The sequence below is a fragment of the Rhinoderma darwinii genome, chromosome 2 (genome assembly GCF_050947455.1).
Source record: "Rhinoderma darwinii isolate aRhiDar2 chromosome 2, aRhiDar2.hap1, whole genome shotgun sequence".
Lineage (NCBI taxonomy): Eukaryota > Metazoa > Chordata > Amphibia > Anura > Rhinodermatidae > Rhinoderma > Rhinoderma darwinii.
Genome location: NC_134688.1, coordinates 355878730 through 355900313, shown reverse-complemented (window position 1 = coordinate 355900313; position 21584 = coordinate 355878730). Strand labels below are relative to the sequence as shown.

Sequence of the window (21584 nt, the reverse complement as noted above, 5' to 3'; positions counted from 1 at the left end):
CGCTCCTGCGCTGGGCAGGCAGAGAGCGGTAGCAGGGGTGACGGCGATGCAGGCTGTGTCGACCCGTCCCTCTCGGCGGTCCCGACCTCCAGAGCGCCTGAGTCCGGAGGTAGTCCCGCGGACACGGCGTCGCAGAGGGAGCCCGATCCCGGACGCTGCAGGCCAGGCAGCTGGGAGGACCGCCCCTTCCCAGGCCCTGCGTCCTGGCAGGAATCCCAGGCCGCGACGGGGTCCGGCGGTAAGCAGGGAGTCGCAGGCCGGGCTCCCTGTCACCCCTCCCCCATCAGATGGAAGATGTCAAGAGCAAGGTACGGCCGCCCCGCATGGTGATGTTCCGGCCAGGGGGCAGGCTTCGTCAGGATCGTCTAGACGGACGACTAGATCTGCAGCGACGTCGAGGCAACAGGTCCGGTCGGAAGTCTGGGTCCCGGCGGTCGGGCGGCAGGTTGCCGGCCCATCGGTCAGCGCGTCCTCATCCCCTTTCCGAAGAGGTCGTTGGGAGGGACAGTCGTCGGCGAGAGAAGAACTGGAGGAAGGTGAACTGGACGTCTATCGTCGAGGTCAGGATGGTCCGGCTGACGGGAACACAGCGCCTGTGCAGCCCGGTGAGTGTATAACTCCTTTATTGTCTTATCCAGCGATTTTTATGTCGGGTGTCGGCGGGGGGGCTGCTAGCATAGCATCGGGGGCCGGTAGTGGCGCGGGCGGACGCGACGGAGCGGGTTTGGCAGATTTAGTGGGTTGCTTACGGAGCTGGTGGGGCGCCTGGATAGGGCCGCGGCGCCGGTAGTAACGGAAGTGTCCCCTGCGGTAGTTTGGGAAGGCCCCAGGGAAGTGGGATCGTTGCAGGCGCGTCCTGTGGTGGCGGTTAGAGAGGCGGTCGCGGTGTCGGTGCAGACTGAGGCACAGAAGGACGGCGATCGAGTGCGCATGGACGATCGTGCTCGGGGGGAGGTGTATGTTTGTTTTGAGGGTCCGTTGGGGGCGCATTTAAAGCAGGAGGTGCGTGATCGGATCTGGAAAGATGAATATGTTGAAATTTTTTCTCTCTTGCCGCTGGCTAAATTCAATTTGGATAAGAGCAAGCGGTATGAGAGTAAAAAGGACGAGGAGGAACGGCGGCGGTATAGGCTTATCCCGCAGACGTTCGTTAATTGGTCGCAGGCGTTCGCCATATTGGCTAGTGTGATAGGGGAAAAGGCGCCGGAAAATTGTTCGGCGTTATTTTGTTATTTTGATGCTATTGGGGAGGCTCATAGGGCGTATGGGGGTCAGGCGTGGCTGCGATATGATGAGCAATTCCGTCAGCGGAAGGCGGTTCGGCCGGCGATTCGGTGGGACCAGAAGGATATTGCTCTCTGGTTACGGGTTACGGTTCCGGTTAGGCAGCCCTTTCCCGGGAGCGGTGGCCAGGGAGGCCAGACTAGTCAGAGTGGACCAAGCGGCGGGGGAAAGGCGGGGTTTTGCTGGCAATTCAATGAAGGCCAGTGTAAGTTCGGGGCCACGTGCAAGTTCAAGCACGTGTGCTCCGAGTGTAATGGTGCATCACACGGGGCGGCAAAATGTCTGCGTAAAAAGAGGTCCGGGAACCAGCACGGGGCTGGTCAAGGGGGTGTCGCCGGTGAGGGTGGAAAGGATGGCCCCTTATCTAAATGAGTATCCGGATAGGGCGGCGGCTAAGTTGCTTTATGAAGGGTTTAGTGTTGGTTTTGTTATTCCTCCGCCTCCTTATGAGGTTCCGGTTACGCGGAGAAATTTAAAATCGGCTTACGTGCATGCGGAAGTCGTGTCGGAAAAGTTGTTAAAAGAAGTTTCGTTGGGGCGCATGTCGGGGCCATTTGTGGAGTCGCCGGTGAAAGATTTAGTTGTGTCCCCTTTGGGTATTGTCCCTAAACGCGAGCCCGGAAAGTTTCGTTTGATTCAACATTTATCGTATCCCAAAGGTTCGTCGGTAAACGACGGGATTGATCACGAGTTGTGTTCCGTAGTTTATACCTCATTCGATAAGGCGGTGGGGTTAGTGCGGGCTGCGGGTCCGGGGGCGCTGCTAGCAAAAACCGACATCGAGGCGGCGTTCAGGTTGTTGCCGGTGCATCCAGAAAGCCAACGGCTGTTGGGCTGTTTTTGGAATGGGGCCTTTTACGTGGATCGGTGCCTTCCGATGGGGTGTTCTCTTTCTTGTGCATACTTCGAGGCGTTTAGTAGCTTCGTGGAGTGGGTAACGAGGGGAGTATCCGGGGTCGATTCGTTGATCCATTACTTAGATGATTTTTTGTGCGTTGGCCCGGGGGGTTCGCCGGTTTGCGGTAACTTGCTTCATGCCCTGCAGAAGGTGGCGAGGGATTTTGGGATCCCTTTGGCGCCGGAAAAAACGGAGGGCCCGGTAGCGACGATTTGTTTCTTGGGAATCGAAATTGACTCGGTGGCAATGGAGTGTCGGCTCCCGGCGGATAAGCTGGGTGCTTTGAGGCTGGAGGTGCGACGGGCTTGTAGAAGGAAGAAAATGTCGTTGAGGGAGCTTCAGTCGCTGCTGGGGAAGTTGAATTTCGCCTGCCGGATTATGCCGATGGGGAGGGTGTTTGGTAGAAGGTTGGCGGCGGCAACGGCGGGAGTGCGGGCGCCGCATCATTTTGTGAGGCTCAAGGAGGAGCACCGAGCTGATCTTCAGGTTTGGGATGACTTCTTGGGCCAGTACAATGGTCGCTCGCTATGGATGGCCCCAGCGCAGGATACGAGTGATCTGAATATTTTCACGGATGCGGCTGGGGCGGGTGGCTTTGGAGCTTACGGGGGAGGTCCGTGGTGCGCAGGTCAATGGCCGGCTAGCTGGGTGTCCAGTGGATTGACGCGGAATCTGGCCCTGCTCGAGCTGTTTCCCATCGTGGTGGCGGCTACCATTTGGGGGGACAGGCTCAGGGATAAGAAGGTCCGTTTTTACTGCGACAACATGGGTGTGGTGCTTGCCATTAATAACATCACGGCGTCCTCTCCTCCGGTAGTTCAATTGTTGCGACATTTAGTGTTGGTGTGTTTGTCGCTGAACGCGTGGGTGGTGGCGGTGCATGTCCCGGGTGTACGGAATTGTGTTGCTGATGCTCTTTCTCGCTCGCAGTGGGACCGGTTTCGGCAATTGGCTCCGGGAGCGGAACGTATTGGTTTGGCATGTCCGGATCATCTATGGGATCTGGTATCGGTCCCGTAGAGCAGCTGTTACAAAGGTCTTTGGCGGGCACGACGTGGAGGGCTTATGCTGCTTGTTGGAGGCAGTGGGAGGAGTGGGTAAGAGAGTTGGGTGATGTCAATACGGATAGAGACAGGTTGGTGGCACTTTTGTATTGGTTAGGGGATGCCTGGGAGGCGGGGTTTTCAGTAGCGAAGGTGAACCGGTTTATATCCGCGGTGGCGTTTGGGCTTAAGTTGCGGGGCTTGCGGGATGTATCGAAGGAATTTCTGGTATCGCAGGCTTTGAAGGGGTTGCGCAGAGGTAGGGTGGAGGCGGATAGTAGAAGGCCGGTGTCGTTTGCTTTGCTGGGCTTGTTGGGTGGTTCATTGGCATCGGTATGTCGTTCTTCAGATGAAATGGATTTGTTTCGGTTGGCTTTCTCGTTGGCGTTCTTCGGAGCATTTAGAATAGGTGAGTTGGTGTCGCCAAGTACTAAACAGGCAGGGGGGCTGAGATCTGGGGAGGTGAGCCTTTTTGCAGATCGGTTGGAGGTATGGTTGCGTAGATCAAAAACTGACCAATTAGGGAAGGGAAAACTGATAGTTTTGTTCGCTCTCCCGGGGTCGGTCATGTGCCCAGTAGAGTGCATGCGTGGTTTTACAAAAAACAGGGGGTCTCCAGATTTGCCTTTGTTATGTCATGTGGACGGGTCGTTCTTGTCCAGGTTTCAGTTTGGAGCTGTTTTTAAAAAATGTTTGACGGCGGTTGGGGTTGCGGCAGGCTCATATTCATCTCATTCCTTCCGGATTGGCGCAGCAACGGAAGCAGGGCGCTGGGGGTTGGATGATGAGGGGGTGAGGCGTATTGGTCGTTGGGAGTCTAAAAGGTTTAAGTCCTATGTCCGCCCCCATATGTTGTAATTTTGTTGTTTATGCTTGCAAATGTATATGGTGGTGCCTAACTGTGTTTTCCGTTTCAGATTCGCCTCCTTGTCTGGTGTGGTTGATGGGTCATTCGTACGTGCACTGGGGGGCTTTGAGGGCGGACGTCCGCCCGGATGGTCGCCAGTTGCGCATTCCGCGACAGGATGCGGTTGTGCATTGGCTGGGGTTTAGAGGTATGTCGTGGAACAGGGTGTTGGCGGAATTCCAGACATATGTGCGGCTTGATAGGGTTCCGGAGGTTTTAGTGTTGCACGTGGGTGGGAATGACTTAGGAGTCCGCCCTTTTCGTGAGTTGGTGCGGGATATCAAACATGATTTGTTGTGTTTGTGGGTATCTTATCCCAAGTTGGTGGTAGTGTGGTCGGACATAGTCCCAAGGAAGCATTGGCGGTTAGCTAGATCGGTGGAGAGAGTCAATAAGGCTCGGATAAAAGTTAACCGGGCGGTGTCCCGTTTTGTGGCAAAGAACGGGGGCATTTGCGTGAGGCATAGGGATTTGGAGTCAGGATTGGGGAATTTCTGGAGGAGTGACGGGGTTCATCTGACCGAGGTTGGCATTGATATTTGGAGCTTGGCTATAGCAGAAGGCATAGAAAGGGCGGTGGTGGTGTGGAGGAACTCACAGGCTTAAGGTGGTCAAGGCCTGTTTCGCGGTGGCGGGGGGAGTCCTTGAGGCCAGTCAGTACAAAATGGTGGGGGGGTCGCATCGGGGGTATGCGTCCCCCAAAAAAGGTACATGGTTGAAGACTTCATCGGGTGTTATCCCTTTGAAGTGGTCTTCTGGTAGAAGGTATGTCACTTGAAGGCTTCATCGGGTGTTATCCCTTTGAAGTGGACTTCTAGTGGTCGGTATATCACTTGAGGGCTTCAACGGGTGTTATCCCCTTGAAGTGGACTTCTAGTGGGTGGAGCCATCTGCAGAGGTGAACGGTGCTTCCGAGCTGGTTTACGGCTGGAGGTAATTAGTGGTTTGCAGATGGCTAATTCGGTGTGTTCTTGAAAGGAACATCTGAAGGGGCTTCAAGGACTTCCTCTGCTCGGGTTAATGTTAACGTTTAATGGTTATTTATGATTCTGACCCATGTTGGGTCATGTGAATTATTAGGAGGAATTCTCTGGTGGATTCCTAACTAGTTATCCGAATGTTTCGGATTTAAATTGTTTTATAAAACTGTGAAATTAATAAACGGCTGCTGTGGCCATTTCACATCCAACCTCGGTGTCATGTGTCGTTACTAAATGGGGGTGGGGGATAGTATGGTTTAAGGTTAACACACGACTCTACCTAGGCAGGTCAAGAAGAGGCTGGACGCAGCTGCAGGCTTGAGGGAAGCCGACATGACCGTCCTGGTAGGGAAAGGGTTAATGTTAAGAGGTGAGGGAAAGGTGAAGAAGCTGAAGGAGGGACGGGGAGGAGCTAGGGGGGACGGGGGGGCCGTTACTGCGCTTCCCGCTGTTTCTCGGCATTGAGCCGGAAGCAGCGGGAGGAGTAGTACACAAGAAGCAAAGCTCCCACCCTCCCACCCTTGTTTTGTTACTCCTTAGGTCTTCTGTACGTCCGTATATGAGCGTTGTGTTTTATTTTGTGTGTTTATTTAACATGTTTTTCTTTTTTCCGGAGTAGGTTCTGTTGTCATGGCAGCTGGCGGGGGGAGTCCTTGAGGCCAGTCAGTACAAAATGGTGGGGGGGTCGCATCGGGGGTATGCGTCCCCCAAAAAAGGTACATGGTTGAAGACTTCATCGGGTGTTATCCCTTTGAAGTGGTCTTCTGGTAGAAGGTATGTCACTTGAAGGCTTCATCGGGTGTTATCCCTTTGAAGTGGACTTCTAGTGGTCGGTATATCACTTGAGGGCTTCAACGGGTGTTATCCCCTTGAAGTGGACTTCTAGTGGGTGGAGCCATCTGCAGAGGTGAACGGTGCTTCCGAGCTGGTTTACGGCTGGAGGTAATTAGTGGTTTGCAGATGGCTAATTCGGTGTGTTCTTGAAAGGAACATCTGAAGGGGCTTCAAGGACTTCCTCTGCTCGGGTTAATGTTAACGTTTAATGGTTATTTATGATTCTGACCCATGTTGGGTCATGTGAATTATTAGGAGGAATTCTCTGGTGGATTCCTAACTAGTTATCCGAATGTTTCGGATTTAAATTGTTTTATAAAACTGTGAAATTAATAAACGGCTGCTGTGGCCATTTCACATCCAACCTCGGTGTCATGTGTCGTTACTAAATGGGGGTGGGGGATAGTATGGTTTAAGGTTAACACACGACTCTACCTAGGCAGGTCATGAAAATAAGCAGCTATTCCAGCATTGATTTTCACGTTATAAATTTACGCTGTTTACTATGCAGCGTAAATAACATGTTAACTTTATGCTATGGCTCGGCACGGTTACGGGGATACCAAATATGTAAAGGTTTTATATGTTTTCCTACGTTTGCACAATAAAAAGCCTTTTAGAAAAAAATTACTTGTTTTTGCATCGCCGCATTCCAAGAGCCGTAACGTTTTTATTTTTCCGTCTATGTGGCCGTACGTGGGCTTGATTTTTGCGGGACAATGTGTAGTTTTCATTAGTACTATTTTGGGGTACATAGGACTTAGATTAATTTTTATTTCATTTTTTATGGGGGGAATGGGAGAAAAGAGCGAATTTTGCCGTTGTTTTTTTGGACGCCGTTCATCCGGCGGTTTAATTAATGTGTTAATTTTATTGTTCAAGTTGTTACGATCGCGGGGATACCATATATGTGTATGTGTGATTTGTTTTGACACTTTTACTAAAAAAAAACACTTTTTGGGCAACAAAAAGTAGTTTTATTTGATTTTCACTGTAATTTTTATTTTTTTTTTTCACCAACTTTATTTAACGGATTGACATTTTTTTTTTTAGTCCCACCATGGGACTTCACTATGCGATGTGCCGATCGCATATATAATGCTTTGGTATACTTAGTATACGGAAGCATTATAGCCTGTCAGTGTAAAACTGACAGGCAACCTGTTAGGTCATGCCTCCGGCATCGCCTAACAGGCAGATGCTGAAGACAGACCTGTGGGTCTTTGTTAGACCCCCGCTGCCATGGAAACCCGACGGCGACCCGCGATTTCTTTGCGGGGGCGCCGATGGAGGGACAGAGGGAGCTCCCTCCCTCTGTCAAACACATTAGATGCCGCTGTCACTATTGACAGCGGCATTTAATGGGTTAAACTGCCGGAATCGGAGCGCGCTTCGATTCCCGCAGTTGCAGCAGGAGCCAGGCTGTGTATAACAGCCGTGCTCCTGCTGCTGATCGCGTGGGTACACTGGCAGTACCCGCGCCATCACAGGACGGATATATCCCTCCTCCTGCGCGAACTAGCAGCTGCAGAGGACTGATATATCCGCCCTTCGGCGTTAAGAGGTTAAAAACGCAGATATCCAGTGATTTCAGCTTGTGCTATCAGTAATAGAATGAGAGCACCAAAATGAAGACTGAGATTGCAGAAGTTAGTAGAGCTGGGTGTAGTAGGCGGAGCAAGTTCACTGCTGCATGCACATTGCATTCTGGGACTAGAGCAGTGCATGCAGGGAGGAGAAACACAGGAAGAGAAGAGGAATGAACTTACTGAGCAAAACAAACCTCTCAAGGTAAACAATAGGGAGTAATGTTACTAAAACCATTTATTATCAAGAAAAAGCTAGTCAGAGTGCACTAATATATTAATAGAGGAACATTGCATTGATTTAAAAAAAAAAAAAAGGATTGGAAAACCCCTTTAAGCATTCGCTGTGTGAACTCGGCTCAAACAGGTGCGATGCAGTGACGTCATCGCGCTTGCCTGCACCGAGCCTCTCATCATACAGAGTGGAGGAGCAGAGGGATCTCCTCCACTTGTCGAGGACTCCCTAGGCACAGCTCTACTTTAAGTGTTGAACCCGGGGAAGCCCTTGACTCTACTATCCATATATGGACCGTGATGTCGGGCTATCAAATATGGAGTCCACTGCCAGAGCAACGCAAGCTCTTTGGCTGGGGACTCCAGTCTTGGGAAAGCCCTTGACATCACTTTCTATATATGGATAGTGATGTCAGTGGCTCCTACATGAACGGAATTCCCGGCCAGAGCGTTGCCAAGGCTCTTGCTGGGTATTCCGCTCCTGGAGGAGCCCCATGCGTTGCTATCCATACATGGACAGTGATGTTAGAGGCTCCTCCTGGAACGGAATCCCGGCCAGAGTATTGCCGATGCTCTGGCTGGGGATTCCGCTCCTGAAGAAGCCCCTGGCGTCACTCTCCATATATGGCGTTGCCAACGCTCTGGCTGGGGATTCCGCTCCTAGAAAGCGCTCCTGACGTCAATTTCTATATATGTGTCCATAAATTTGTCCACTGTCCATTATACTATGGGGAGGCATATATGAACCAGAGACGTATCTAGGGGGGGGGGGGTAGATGGGGCATGTGCCCCGGGCGCAACTTAGAGGGGGGCGCCAGCGCCACCCCCTCCTGCACTATAATTGTACCTGCGTCTAAAGGACACGGGTAGAATTAGAACCAATGAATGGCCGGGTATGTTCCGCACATGTTCTAGACATGGACCACACAATCCACAGTATATACGTTGATCTGAGCCGCTAGGCATAGAAACATGAACATGAGGTTCTTTGTAAACATTTTGATCAAACTGTATAAGCCCACTTGCCACTTCACGGCGACTACTTTAAAGTGGCTCCCTACTCTATCGGCTATAGCACCGCATGGCGGCCCCCGCCACCGCAGCACCGCTCCCGCAGAGGGAGCAACCCAGTGGTCCAAAAGCACCCATGCTAACAGACCGTGCCAAGCCTCCTTGGCTCTGGACCACGTCCCCCCACAAGTGCAGCACTACAGCAACAGACACCACCACAACATGTGAACAGATGGAATAAGCTCACCTTGCCATGCGCCCCCAGTGGCCAACTGAGAGCACAAGCAAGAGCAGGAACACTTATGAGGTCATTCCTGAATTAAAATCAGCTGGGTATTTTTTCAAATGCGTGGAGTGCTGGTACCAAGTAAAACAAAAGAAATGAGGAGGATACACTATACAATATCAGCATTGTGAGAGACTAGACATGGACCGCACAATCCACAGTATATACGTTGATCTGAGCCGCTAGGCATAATTTAGAAACATGAACATGTTGCTCCCTCTGCAGGAGCGGTGCTGCAGTGGTGGTGGCCGCCACGCGGTGGTGCAACCGACAGAGTAGGGACCTACTTTTAAGAGGTCGCCGTGAAGTGGCTAGTGGGCTTGCATACAATTTGATCAAAGTGTTACAAAGAACCTCTCGTTCATATTTAATCATTTTGCCTAGCCGCAATTGATCATAGTATATAGTGGATGTGCGGTCCATGTCTAGTCTCCTTCATTGATATGATAGAGCCTATCCCCCCTCGTTTGTTTTGCTTTACTTGGTACCAGCACTCCACACTTTTGGCCCAGCTGATTTTAATTTAGGAATGACCTCATAAGTGTTTCTGCTCCTGCTTGTACTCTCAGTTGTCCACTGGGGGCGCATGGTAAGGTGAGCTTATTCCATCTGTTCACTTGTTGTGCTGCTGTGGGGTGGTGTCTGTTGCTGTGGTGCTGCAATTGTGGGGGGATGTGGCCCAGAGCCAAGAAGGCTTGGCTTGGCCTGAGGGCATGGGTGCTTTTGGGCCACTGGGTTGCTCCCTCTGCAGGAGCGGTGCTGCAGTGGCGGTGGTGCAACCGATAGAGTAGGGACCCACTTTTAAGAGGTCGCCGTGAAGTGGCAAGTGGGCTTGCATACAATTTGATCAAAATGTTACAAAGAACCTATCGTTCATATTTAATAATTTTGCCTAGCCGCAATTGATCATAGTATATAGTGGATGTGCGGTCCATGTCTAGTCTCCTTCATTGATAGGATTATCATGGCCGCCCAAAGTACATTGTAGTTTTGTCACGATTTTGCCACGAATCGAGGCAAAAACTGCGACGAAACTGCATTGTGTATGTCCTGCAAAAGGACCTTTAGACATAAGGTCACAAGACCTTATCTCTGAAGTTCTGACTATTGCTTAGAGACCTGCTGGTCACATGACCGCAGGACCTCGAGCAGCAGCAGCAGCAAGACTCCACAGAGAAGACTGACTATGTAAGTATAAGGGGATTGATTTGTTTAATAGGTCTGTATTTAGGGGGACTGTATTTAGGGGGTCTGGTGTGGGGTCTGTATTTAGGGGGCCTGGTTTGGGGACTGTATTTAGGAGGTTTGGTGTCTATTAGTTTAGGGGGTCTGTATTTAGGGGGTCTGGTCTGGGGTCTGTATCAGTTTAAGGGGTTTAGGGTCTGTATATTTAGGGGTCTGTGTTAGTTTAAGTGGTTTGGGGTCGGTATTTAGGGGGTCTGTTTTAGTTTGAGGTCTGGGGTCTGTATTTAGGGGGGTATGGTCTGTGGTCTGTATTAGTTTATAGGGTCTATTTAGGGGGCCTGTTCTAGGGTCTGTGTTAGTTTAGGGTTCTTTATTTAGGGGTCTGTATTTACGAGGTCTGATCTGGGGTCTATATTAGCTTATAGGGTCTATTTAGGGGGCCTGTTCTAGGGTCAGTATTAGGTTAGGGGGTCTGTATTTAGGGGTCTGGTCTGGGGTCTCTATTAGAATAGGGGGGCCTGGTCTGGGGTCTGTATTACTTAAGGGAGTCAGGTCTTTTGGTCATTATTAGTGTAGGGGTCAGGTCTGGGGGCTGTATTTAGGGGGACTGTATTAGTTTGAGGTCTGGTATCTGTATTTAGGGGGTCTGGTCTGGGGGTCTGTATTTGTGGGTGTGGTCTGGGGTCTGTATTAGTTTATGGGGTCTGTATTAGTTGTGGGGCCTTTATTTAGGGGTCTGTATTAGTTTAGGGTGTCTAGTCTGAGGTTTGTATTAAGGGAGTCAGGTCTGGGGTCATTATTAGTGTAGGGGGTCAGGTCTGAGGTCTGTATTTATTCAGGGTGCTTGTTCTGTGGTCTGTATTTGTTTAGGGGGGGGTCTGGTCTTGGGACTGCAATAGTTTAGAAAGTCTGGGGTCTTTATGTATTCTATGATCTAGTCTGTGGTCCAAATTTATTAGTCTGAGTAAAAGGGGTTGTCTGGGCACATCGATCGGTCATCAGTATAAAAACCGGTCTGTGCCCGTACCACCCCTTTAAAGTATGGTCCTGGGCCTTGGTGTCTAAATTTGTGTGTTTCTCTAGGGGCTGGAAATGGCTGAAGAAGTGATGGGCAAAGATGTCTCATCAGGAGAAGTCGCCATAACGGTCTGCGTCAGATGGGGAAGAAAAGAAAACGGTTCCCATCAGAGAAGATGTCTCGGGATCTATAGGGGATCTCCTCTCGTGACATGTCTGTTGCAAGTAATCCTTGTATTCTACATATCTCTTTGTACCCAGAGCTAATAGACAAATGCGTGTTACCATTCCCATTGTCCGGAGGATGTGTCCCTACACAGTGTGATACTGTCAGCGATGGTTGGAGACTGTCAGTATGTAGGGACACAGCCCTTTGTCAAGGGGAATCGTAACAACCATTTGTCAATGCTCACACAAAAAGGTGGTGTTCACTATAGACACGGCAGGGCGGCGGTGGGGAAGGGGGACCCAAGTTTGTGGAACAGCCCAGGGCCTATGGTCTACTTAATCCGCCACTGCCGGCCATTCAGCGCCTTTCTACGAGTGAAGCGGCGCGATACTTTGCGCTGTTTGCGTCGATGAAAGGCGCTGATTGACAGGGAAGCGTTCAACCCCAGGAGACCTGCGCAGAAGAGAGCAGGTCTCCATTGCTGCCGGACGGCGTGGGAACGGGATTGAGGTGGGTTTGAATAGTTTGTTATTTTATCGTAATAAAAAAGTGTGGCATTATCTACGGGGGTGGCTTCATCTACAGGGGGGACTTTATCTACGGGGGTGCGTTATCTACCAGGGGGGCTTTTTCTGCAGGGGGGCTATATACTGGGGTGGGCTATATGTGGAGCACTATATACATTGGTGGGCTATATCTACAGGGGGGCTATATACAGGGGTGGGCTATTTGTGGAGCACTATATACAGGGGAGGGCTATATCTACAGGGGGGCTATATACAGGGGTGGGCTATCTGTGGAGCACTATAGGGGCAGCTATATGTGAGATACTATACAGCGGTGGGCTATCTGTGGAGCACTATAGGGGCAGCTATATGTGAGACACTATACAGGGGTGGGCTATATGGGGGCACTATCTACAGGAGGCTCTATGGGGGCACCATCTACAGGGGGCTCTATGGCAGGCACTATCTACCGGGGGCACAATGTGTGTGTGTGTGTGGGAGACGGTGTATGGTGCTATAATAATTAGAGGTGCAGTGTATGGTGCTATTATATTTAGGGGCATAGTGTGTGGTATAATGAGAACGTTATCTTTGTTTGTAGGCGTAGAAATGTTGGAAAAGTGAGAAGCTGAAGACATCTGAGTGGCAAACTGCAGAAATGGGCTGTGACCGGGAAAAGTCATCATAGAGACGAAGGCTCCTGGGCCAAAACGCGCATCGGGGCTGATGCCAGACAGTGTGGACTGTGATATGGGTAAGGTGCCCTAACCTAGAGTTATTTTCATATAGGCTTCCTTTGCCTTCCTTGCTGTTATCCTACCATATACATCCATCAGTTTACCTATCATACGGATGTATCTGGCTGCTGTGTTTGCACCCTTTGCATTTAGTTTTAACTAATATTCATTATTTATTTGTGATCTCTACCAAATATTCTGGATGCAAGGTATTATGCATCACAGTTCTATCCTTCTAACATTGATATAGTATCATCTATATATATCCTGTACATTATATTTGCACACATCACTGTCTGGTATTCTCTCACACTGTGGCAATCATCTCAAAATTTGAATGTGTCTTTTGTCATTTCTTGTATACTTGTTCCAATAAAAATTTTCACTTTTTAATTAATTTTCGGTGTGTCAGACTCCGTCTTTTAGGTTATTGAAGTCATCATAGAGGTCTGGACCGGATGGAGAAAAATAACAAGAATCTGAGACGTCACTGGTGAGTCACTTAATGTAAATGTTTATTCTGCCTCTAATGATCTGCAGCGAGATGATGGGTGGTATGATTATGATATGATTTATTTTTTGTGAAACAGCAACTCCCAGCATATCCTTACCATTGTTCGGGCCATGCTGGGAGCTGGAAACAATTTAGTGTGAATCTATACATCAGGGGTTGCACTAAATTGAGCTGTATTTGTGCTAGTGCTGTATATATATATTGAGCTTGGTTCCGTGGATGTATTTATGTACTGAACACTATTCTGGTGTTGTGTATAGAACTATATTGAGTGTAAAATGTACAAATGTTTTTATGCTCGAGTTACATAAAAAGAAATGTGGAAAAGAAATGACACGTCGATTGTTAGAGAAAACAAACATGGCGAGGGGGAAGGAAATGCCGGGAAAGAGGTTGGGGGGCGCCAAACTGAATATTTGCCCCGGGTGCTGGAGAACCTAGCTACGCCTCTAATATGAACAGTGACGACAGGGGCTCCTCCTGGAGCAAAATCCTCAGCCACAGCGTACCTGATGATCTGGCTGGGGATTACGCTCTTAGATGGAGCCCCAATTGCGTCATCTACAGGGGGTAGCATTATCTACAGGGGAGCGCTATCTTTAAGGGTATGTGGCACTATCTACATGGACATTGTGCCACTATATGGGCACTATCTACATGGGACACTGTGGGGCTAACTACATGGGCACTGTCTGTGGCACTATCTATGTGGGCACTAGTATTTTATATGTGGACACTATGGCACTTCATATTTGGGGACTGTGGCACAATGTGGGCAATGTGGCACTATCTGCAGTGGGCATTGTGGCACTGTGGTAGTATGTAGGCACTGGCACTATGTGGGCACTATCTACAGTGGGCACTGTGGCATTAAACTGTATGGGGACATCTGTATTGGTTTTATACTCTATGGGTGCATCTATGGTGGCATTATACTGTATGGGGCATCTATGAGGGTATTATACTTTGTAAGGGCAGCTATTGACATTATACTGTGTGGGAGACAGTATGAGATATTACACTATGGGGGGTTCTACGGGGCATTATACTGTGGGGAGGTACTATGGGAGCATGATACTGTGTGGGCTGAACCGGGTGTGTGTGCAGGGATTGGGCGAGGTTACAGTGGTGGCTTAGAAGGAAAAAAATTGCTGCATCGTCCCTCTTTGTGCTACTTGAAAGTTGGGAGGTAAGTAGTTCCCATTCATGTTTTTTTTTTATAATTCTTAGTAGATTGGCACACCTATAAGGGATTATCAAAGCATAGAATCTTATTGTCATCAAATTAGCGAAGGGCTCATATATTGAAAAGCAAAGGGCCCATACAGTGGCGTAACTACCGCCGTAGCAGCAGTAGCGGCTGCTACGGGGGCCGTGGCATGAGGGGGCCCGTGTCACCCGCCGGCACAGGCCCTCACCATGGCCGGAGGCTCCGCTAGCAGCCGCTATGGCTGCTACAGCGGGACGCCACTGAACACTACAGCAGAGCAGGGAGGTATCTCCCTGCTCTGCCATTAACTGGTTCCCGACCGCTGGCTGTATTTTTACGGCCAGCGGTCAGGGTCCTTACAACCCGAGCCATAGACTTTCTACGGCTCGGGTTTTAACTTGCTGCCTGCGCGATCGGGCAGCTGAATGTCGGGTCTCCGGCTGTCAGTGACTGCCGGGGACCCTGAGGAGAGGATAGAAGCAGCTTTCGCTGCTTCTGTCTTCTCTGATCACTTGTACACAGCGCTGAATGCGCGCAGTGTATATAAATAGAGACAGCAGCGGCGGCGCTGTCTCTATTCCTCCCGGTGATCATGTGACTGGTCACATGATCGCCGGGTGCCGTTAGTGGCAGACTGCTGCTGGGTCTTACTAGACCCAGCACAGCCCTATTAGTGACAATCGTCACTATGAGAGGGCTGATTTCCCCTGTAACTGGGGCTGCTATGCAGCCCAGTTACAGTGGAAAAACATGGTGTAAAAGAAAGAAAAAAAAATATATAAGGTTCCCCAAAGGTCTTCTTTGACCTTTGAGGGACAGATCATAGTAATAAAAAAATAATAAAGTAAAGTGCAAAAAAAATGTAAATAATAAATACCCATAAAATACCCACCCCAAAAAACTGTTCCCCCCCCGCCAATCATTGTTGTAACGCTAGCGCTGACCCAATTACCCTAATATAGACATGTAATATATAAAAATTTACGGTAGACAATGGCGATCACAAATAAAAGGTCTATTTTAGGGTAAAACTATGTTATTACCAAAAAAAAAAAATAGCTGAAACGTAAAAAAGCTTATTTTGTTACTATTATTTTCAAACTTTATGAATAAAAATTCTAAAATAGCAAAAAAGGTGTGTATAAAAACGATAAAAAATGAAACCTGCATTGTCTATGGAAAAAACGTCGCAAAAATCACGTCGTTAGCCCAACAAATAAAAAAGTTATAGCCATTTAACTAACACGTGCTAAAAATGGCTAAACGGTGTCTGGTCCTGAAGGCGCAAAAGACATGTATCCCCTCTCCACAGGACATGTATCCCCTCTCCACAGGATCTCCACAGGACATACACAGGATAGGGGATACATGTGTGATCGCTGGCATTGATAGGGAGAACGGGGGACTGAAAGTCCCCTGAAGTTCTCCATCACAAACCTCGGACTTCCGGGGTCTGTGTCGGCAGCTCCGTAGAAATGAATGGAGCGCCGGTCGTGCTTGTGCGCATGCGTGACCAGCGCTCCTTTCATTTTTATTGAGCTGCGCAGACGCCGGAAGTCCGAGGTTTGTCATGGAGAAGTTCAGGGGACTTTCATTCCCCCGTTCTCCCTATCGCTGCCAGCGATCACTCATGTATCCCCTATCCTGTGGATAGGGGATACATGTATTTTGTAGGACACACTGTAGGTCGCATTTTTTTGGGAGGGGGGACGCTGTATGGCGTTCCCTACAGGGGGGGGGGCTGTAAGGCGTTCCCTACAGGGGGGAGCTGTATGGCGTTCCCTACAGGGGGGAGCTGTATGGCGTTCCCTACAGGGGGGAGCTGTATGGCGTTCCCTACAGGGGGGGCTGTATGGCGTTCTCTGCAGGGGGGCTGTATGGCGTTCTCTGCAGGGGGGCTGTATGGCGTTCTCTGCAGGGGGGGCTGTATGGCGTTCTCTGCAGGGGGGCTGTATGGCGTTCTCTGCAGGGGGGGCTGTATGGCGTTCTCTACAGGGGGGCTGTATGGCGTTATCTACAGGGGGGCTGTATGGCGTTCCCTACAGGGGGGGCTGTATGGCGTTCTCTGCAGGGGGGCTGTATGGCGTTCTCTGCAGGGGGGGCTGTATGGCGTTCTCTGCAGGGGGGGCTGTATGGCGTTCTCTGCAGGCGGGCTGTATGGCGTTATCTACAGGGGGGCTGTATGGCGTTATCTACAGGGGGGCTGTATGGCGTTATCTACAGGGGGGCTGTATGGCGTTATCTACAGGGGGGCTGTATGGCGTTATCTACAGGGGGGCTGTATGGCGTTATCTACAGGGGGGCTGTATGGCGTTCTCTACAGGGGGATGTATGGCGCTATCTACAGGGGGGGGCTGTAAAAAAGGCACTATCTACAAGGGGGGGGGGGAGTTGTGTGACACCCAGGGGAGGGGGGGCCCCAGTCAAAAGTTTGCTATGGGGCCCAGTCTTTCCTAGTTACGCCCCTGGGCCCATATATTGTTCTTGCACAGGGGCCCTACATTGTCAGGGTCTGCCCATGGGCACTGCTACTGCAGAACCCCTATTTTAGGCTGTCAGAAACTGATTGCATATTTACCAACATTTAAAAACCACATAGTTTCCTTTTGACGTTCCACCCGGTTCCTTATGGGAATGCCCCTCAAAACACCAGAAGCACCCAATTTAAGCAAGTTGTCATAAACACTACCCTTTTTGCAGTCTGGTTTGTGGGACAGCTCCACTAAAATAAGCACTGTTAGCAACTATGCTGCTGGGCTCAATTAATATTGTACTGCTGGAGGCCTAGATAAGGCACTATAGCAACACAATATACTATACACACAGATAAAGCACTATTTACATCCCCCTCAGCCACTTTCTGGTCTCTGGAGGAGGACGTGTGCTTCATCACTTCCTGGAGACTGTAATAGTCTATTTACATTTCTCTCACAGTCAACTTCCATTCCTTGCAGCTACCATAAAGCACACATAGACTGCTGCACTTAGCAGACAATGCAGAATAGAAATGTGTGTTTCCAATATGGCTGCCCCAGGAGAGTTTTAAAAATAAGAAAAAAGTTACATTTTAAAAAAAAGATAAATAATTCATCTTTTTTATATTTACGTTTAAAGAATGACATTGAAATGAAATGCATGATATATTCCCTTTAGGGTGCAGTAAATTAGAAATGAAGACCTTGGTCTGCTGAAGATGAATATGTGTTAAAACTGTGTTAACATGTTCTATATGTTAAGCTACATAATAAGTGTTAGCTTTTTAGTTAGTTACCTGCCTTATTTAGTTTTAAAATAATGAAGCATAATTGAATAGATCAGAAAACATAGTTATTTGCCTCTATCTTTCTGCAATTTGGAGACAATGTATTCAAGTTTTAAAACCTAAATCCAACCATATAATCTGTCACAAAGGCTACCAACAATTGTTCAAGAATCATAGCAATGTGAATAAAGTTTCAAACAACTGTGCAGATGGCAAGATTTCGAACATTTAGGGTATATTCACACACAGCAGATTTGTTTCTGAAGCCCATAAGCATGTTACAACCCCATTCAGATGTATGGTACAGAATTTAATTCACAGACATTTCTGCTGTGTGAATATACCTTTACAAGTTGAAAACATTGACTGAGTGTCGCATGTAAATGTCCTATTACACGGTCCGACATGCGCCGTGTAAACGAGCGCCGATCAACCAGACAGCTCGTTGATCAGCGCTTGTTTGCTCCTTTCACAAGGAACTACTATGGAGGCAAGCGCCCATTACTTAGATCGCTCGACCTCATACACTTCCATCATGTCGGCAACACGTCTCCCTATTTACACTGGGAGATGTGTTGTGGACAACGATAATATTTCTTACAGCATAAGCTATATAATCAGCCGATGAATGAGCGTTTGCTCGTACATTGACTGATTGTTGCCCTGCTTATACAGGGCAATAATCGGGAACGAGCGGTCTGTAAACACTCTTTTGCATGATAATTGGCCCATGTAAACAGGGTCTTAATAGGTCCAACTTACCAGCTCAGAGGTTCTTGCAGTACAGCAGGTTTCTTGTTCATATGCCAATGTGCTAACATTTATAGTACATTTCCAATCCAAACTCTCCAATCAGATTTCTTTCTAGACCATAACAATAAGTATTTGGTAATACGTAATATAAGAAAGCTAATATTTGCCTTTCAGTTATGTTCCTGCCATATGAGAAGGCTAATATCAGAAAGTTAATATTTCCCATTGAATTGTCTTCCTGCCAATAGTATAAGCTATGTCGCAATGTATATTACTTTGTTATTATTGTGTTAAGCCTCATGCACACGACCGTATTTTTTCCCACCCGTAAATACTGGCGTAAATACGGGTCCGGTGTCACACGTATTCCACCCGTTTTGCACCAGTATTTACGAACCCGTGCCCGTAAATATGGGTCCGGTGTCACACGTATTCCACCCGTATTTACGAGCACGTTTTTGGCGGCAAAATAGCACTGCACTAATCGGCAGCCCCTTCTCTCTATCAGTGCAGGATAGAGAGAAGGGACAGCCTTTTCTGTAATAAAAGTTAAAGAAATTCATACTTACCCGGCCGTTGTCTTGGTGACGCGTCCCTCTCTTCACATCCAGCCCGACATCCCTGGATGACGCGGCAGTCCATGTGACCGCTGCAGCCTTTGATTGACCTGTGATTGGCTGCAGCGGTCACATGGCCTGAAACGTCATCCAGGACGTCGGGCCGGATGTCGAGAGGGACGCGTCACCAAGGCAACGGGCGGGAGACCGGACTGGAGGAAGCAGGAAGTTGTCGGTAAGTATGAACGTTTTTTATTTTTTACAGGTTTATACTGATCGGTAGTCACTGTCCAGGGTGCTGAAAGAGTTACTGCCGATCAGTTAACTCTTTCAGCTCCCTGGACAGTGACTATTTACTAACGTCGCTTAGCAACGCTGCCGTAATGACGGGTGCACACATGTAGCCACCCGTTATTACGAGAGCTCCATAGACTTCTATGGACTGTCCGTGACGTTATTACGGCCTGAAATAGGACATGTTCTATCTTTTTCAACGGCACGGGCACCTTCCCGTGAGAAAACGGGAAGGCACCCGTCGCCAATAGAAGTCTATGAGCCCGTTATTACGGGTCGTGATTACGACCCGTAATAACGGGAGTTTTTACGGTCGTGTGCATGAGGCCTGCCATATCTTAATACAGAAATAACGTATTATCGGAGCGTGTGTTTCCATCTCTAGTGTTTTAGTTCTTTTGGACATCTAACATTGGACACTGTATGTACTACTGAGAAAACCATTATCCTCATTATGCATACATGTGTTTTCTGAACGATCCGTCACTAATTACTGAACCTTTTTTCTGGGAATGGCCAGTCTTGTGTTAGATAGCATTATTCTTGTAGCACGTACATATTGTAACTTTGACTATGATGACCAAAATGCATCAGTTATGTTACTTTTTAATTGTCCCATTGGTTTTTAGCATGTGTCCTAAAGATTAAAATCTTTTTCTATAAGATGCATGACGGAACCTCTACATTAATCTTTATGGTTTTGTGCTAAAAAGTTTTTTTTTTACTGGCAATAACCAGTGCAGTAATTTTGCATAATCAGACAGTGTGTGTGCTGTCAGGTTATTTCCTATGTGGATAGCATAATTCTCCTTTGTCAGGTCAGCAGAGACCTAGGAATGTCAGCAGTGTCAGGATTAGATAAACTGTAGGATTTGTGCTGGTGGGAGATTGCAGCTGGCAAAGCAGGAGAGACCCAGTCACACAATCATCAACTTGACAAGTGCACACTGCCTACCTGCACAGCTTCAAGAGTCAAAAAGGAGAATACTAAGTTACTGTAATGTCGGGGTAGGGAAACAGACAAGTGAGCCCTAATCTACCCGCCACTCAGTCCCTGCCTACTTGCAACGACCCGCCCTAGGCGACGGGGTACAACTGGGCGACAGTCCCTACACTCAATAGGTGCACGACAGACAAACAGACAAAGAAGCCAGGGAAATGGGAAGTTGCCCACGGGAACACCGTGAGCAACAAGCGAGGGAACGAGCCGAGTCAAACCAGGAGATGAGCGAAGTACAAAAACGCAGAGCAGAAGAGTGGTCAGAAAAGCCAAGGTCAAACACAAGCAGAGGATCAGTGGTACGAGAAGCTGCAGCAGGGCCAGGAAACCTACAAAGAAGAATCACAAGCAAGGAGGAACAGGAAAGGCAGGTATAAATAGACAGAGGACGGGAGCTAGCTCCGTCTGGCCAGGCTGTGATAGGCTCTCCCACTCCTAAGCCTGCCATCCTGAGTGGTGGAAGATGGAGTCAGTCTCACAGACATAGAAGCAGGTGCAGACTGATTACCTATGGGCGTTGACACAGAAGATGTGCCTGGCAGATCCTTTACAGTTACAATGAGTCATTATCTGTTTGAGGCTTCCAGACCTAAGTGGTAAATTACATTCAGCGTGACATCACGCCTCCACAACCACGCCCACTCGGTTTTGTCACCTTTTTTTTTTTGCCACGATATGTGCCACAAAACCGGCACATGTAAATTCACCAAAAACCTGGGCAATCCGAGGTGGAGTAGGTTAAACACAATATGGTTATACCACCATAAAATGTTCAGAAGCTGTAGACCGCTATAAATCATGCCATTCGTGACATACTGGAAACACATTGAAGGCTTTACAAGACCTAACCCAGTACTGGCTACTTAAGGTTAATAAATGGTATAAAATCAATATTACTATATATCTCTAATATATGTTTTATACTTGACAACTTTTGAGACGAGGTATCAGAGAGATTAAGAGAATAAATACAGTAAAGGCCCTAAATAAATACAGACTCCAGATCTCACTTTGTATGCTCCCTTCTCCTTGTTCCTGCAGAATGCAGTCCTCCTCATTCCCGGGCGCTGCTACAGACAACATCATGACGCCGGCCATCGATAGATATATTTATTAGGCCTGGGCAAATTTTAGTCAGGTCTAGGAGCCAGTTTAAAAATTAGGATAAAGCAGCAACACACTTAGGGCTGGGTCCACACCACCTGGTTGAGAAGAGATTAAGGCACGTCTTAAAAAAAAATGGCCGGCAAATGCGCTTGCGACTATGGATCTGTGAGGCATGCTTTACATGTCAGTGATAGCACCCAGATGCATGAA

The 21584-nt window shown here is 48.5% G+C and overlaps 1 protein-coding gene across 1 annotated transcript in view; it reads right to left on the bottom strand.

Moving 5' to 3' along the window:
- The window catches only part of LOC142741870 (intelectin-1-like), a 51216-nt gene extending 29851 nt beyond the window's left edge, over window positions 1-21365 (bottom strand). The window contains exon 1 of the mRNA XM_075851195.1: window positions 21278-21365. Within this exon, the coding sequence (XP_075707310.1) occupies window positions 21278-21365 (88 nt within the window). The remainder of the gene's footprint in view (window positions 1-21277) is intronic.
- Window positions 21366-21584: the final 219 nt, after the last annotated feature.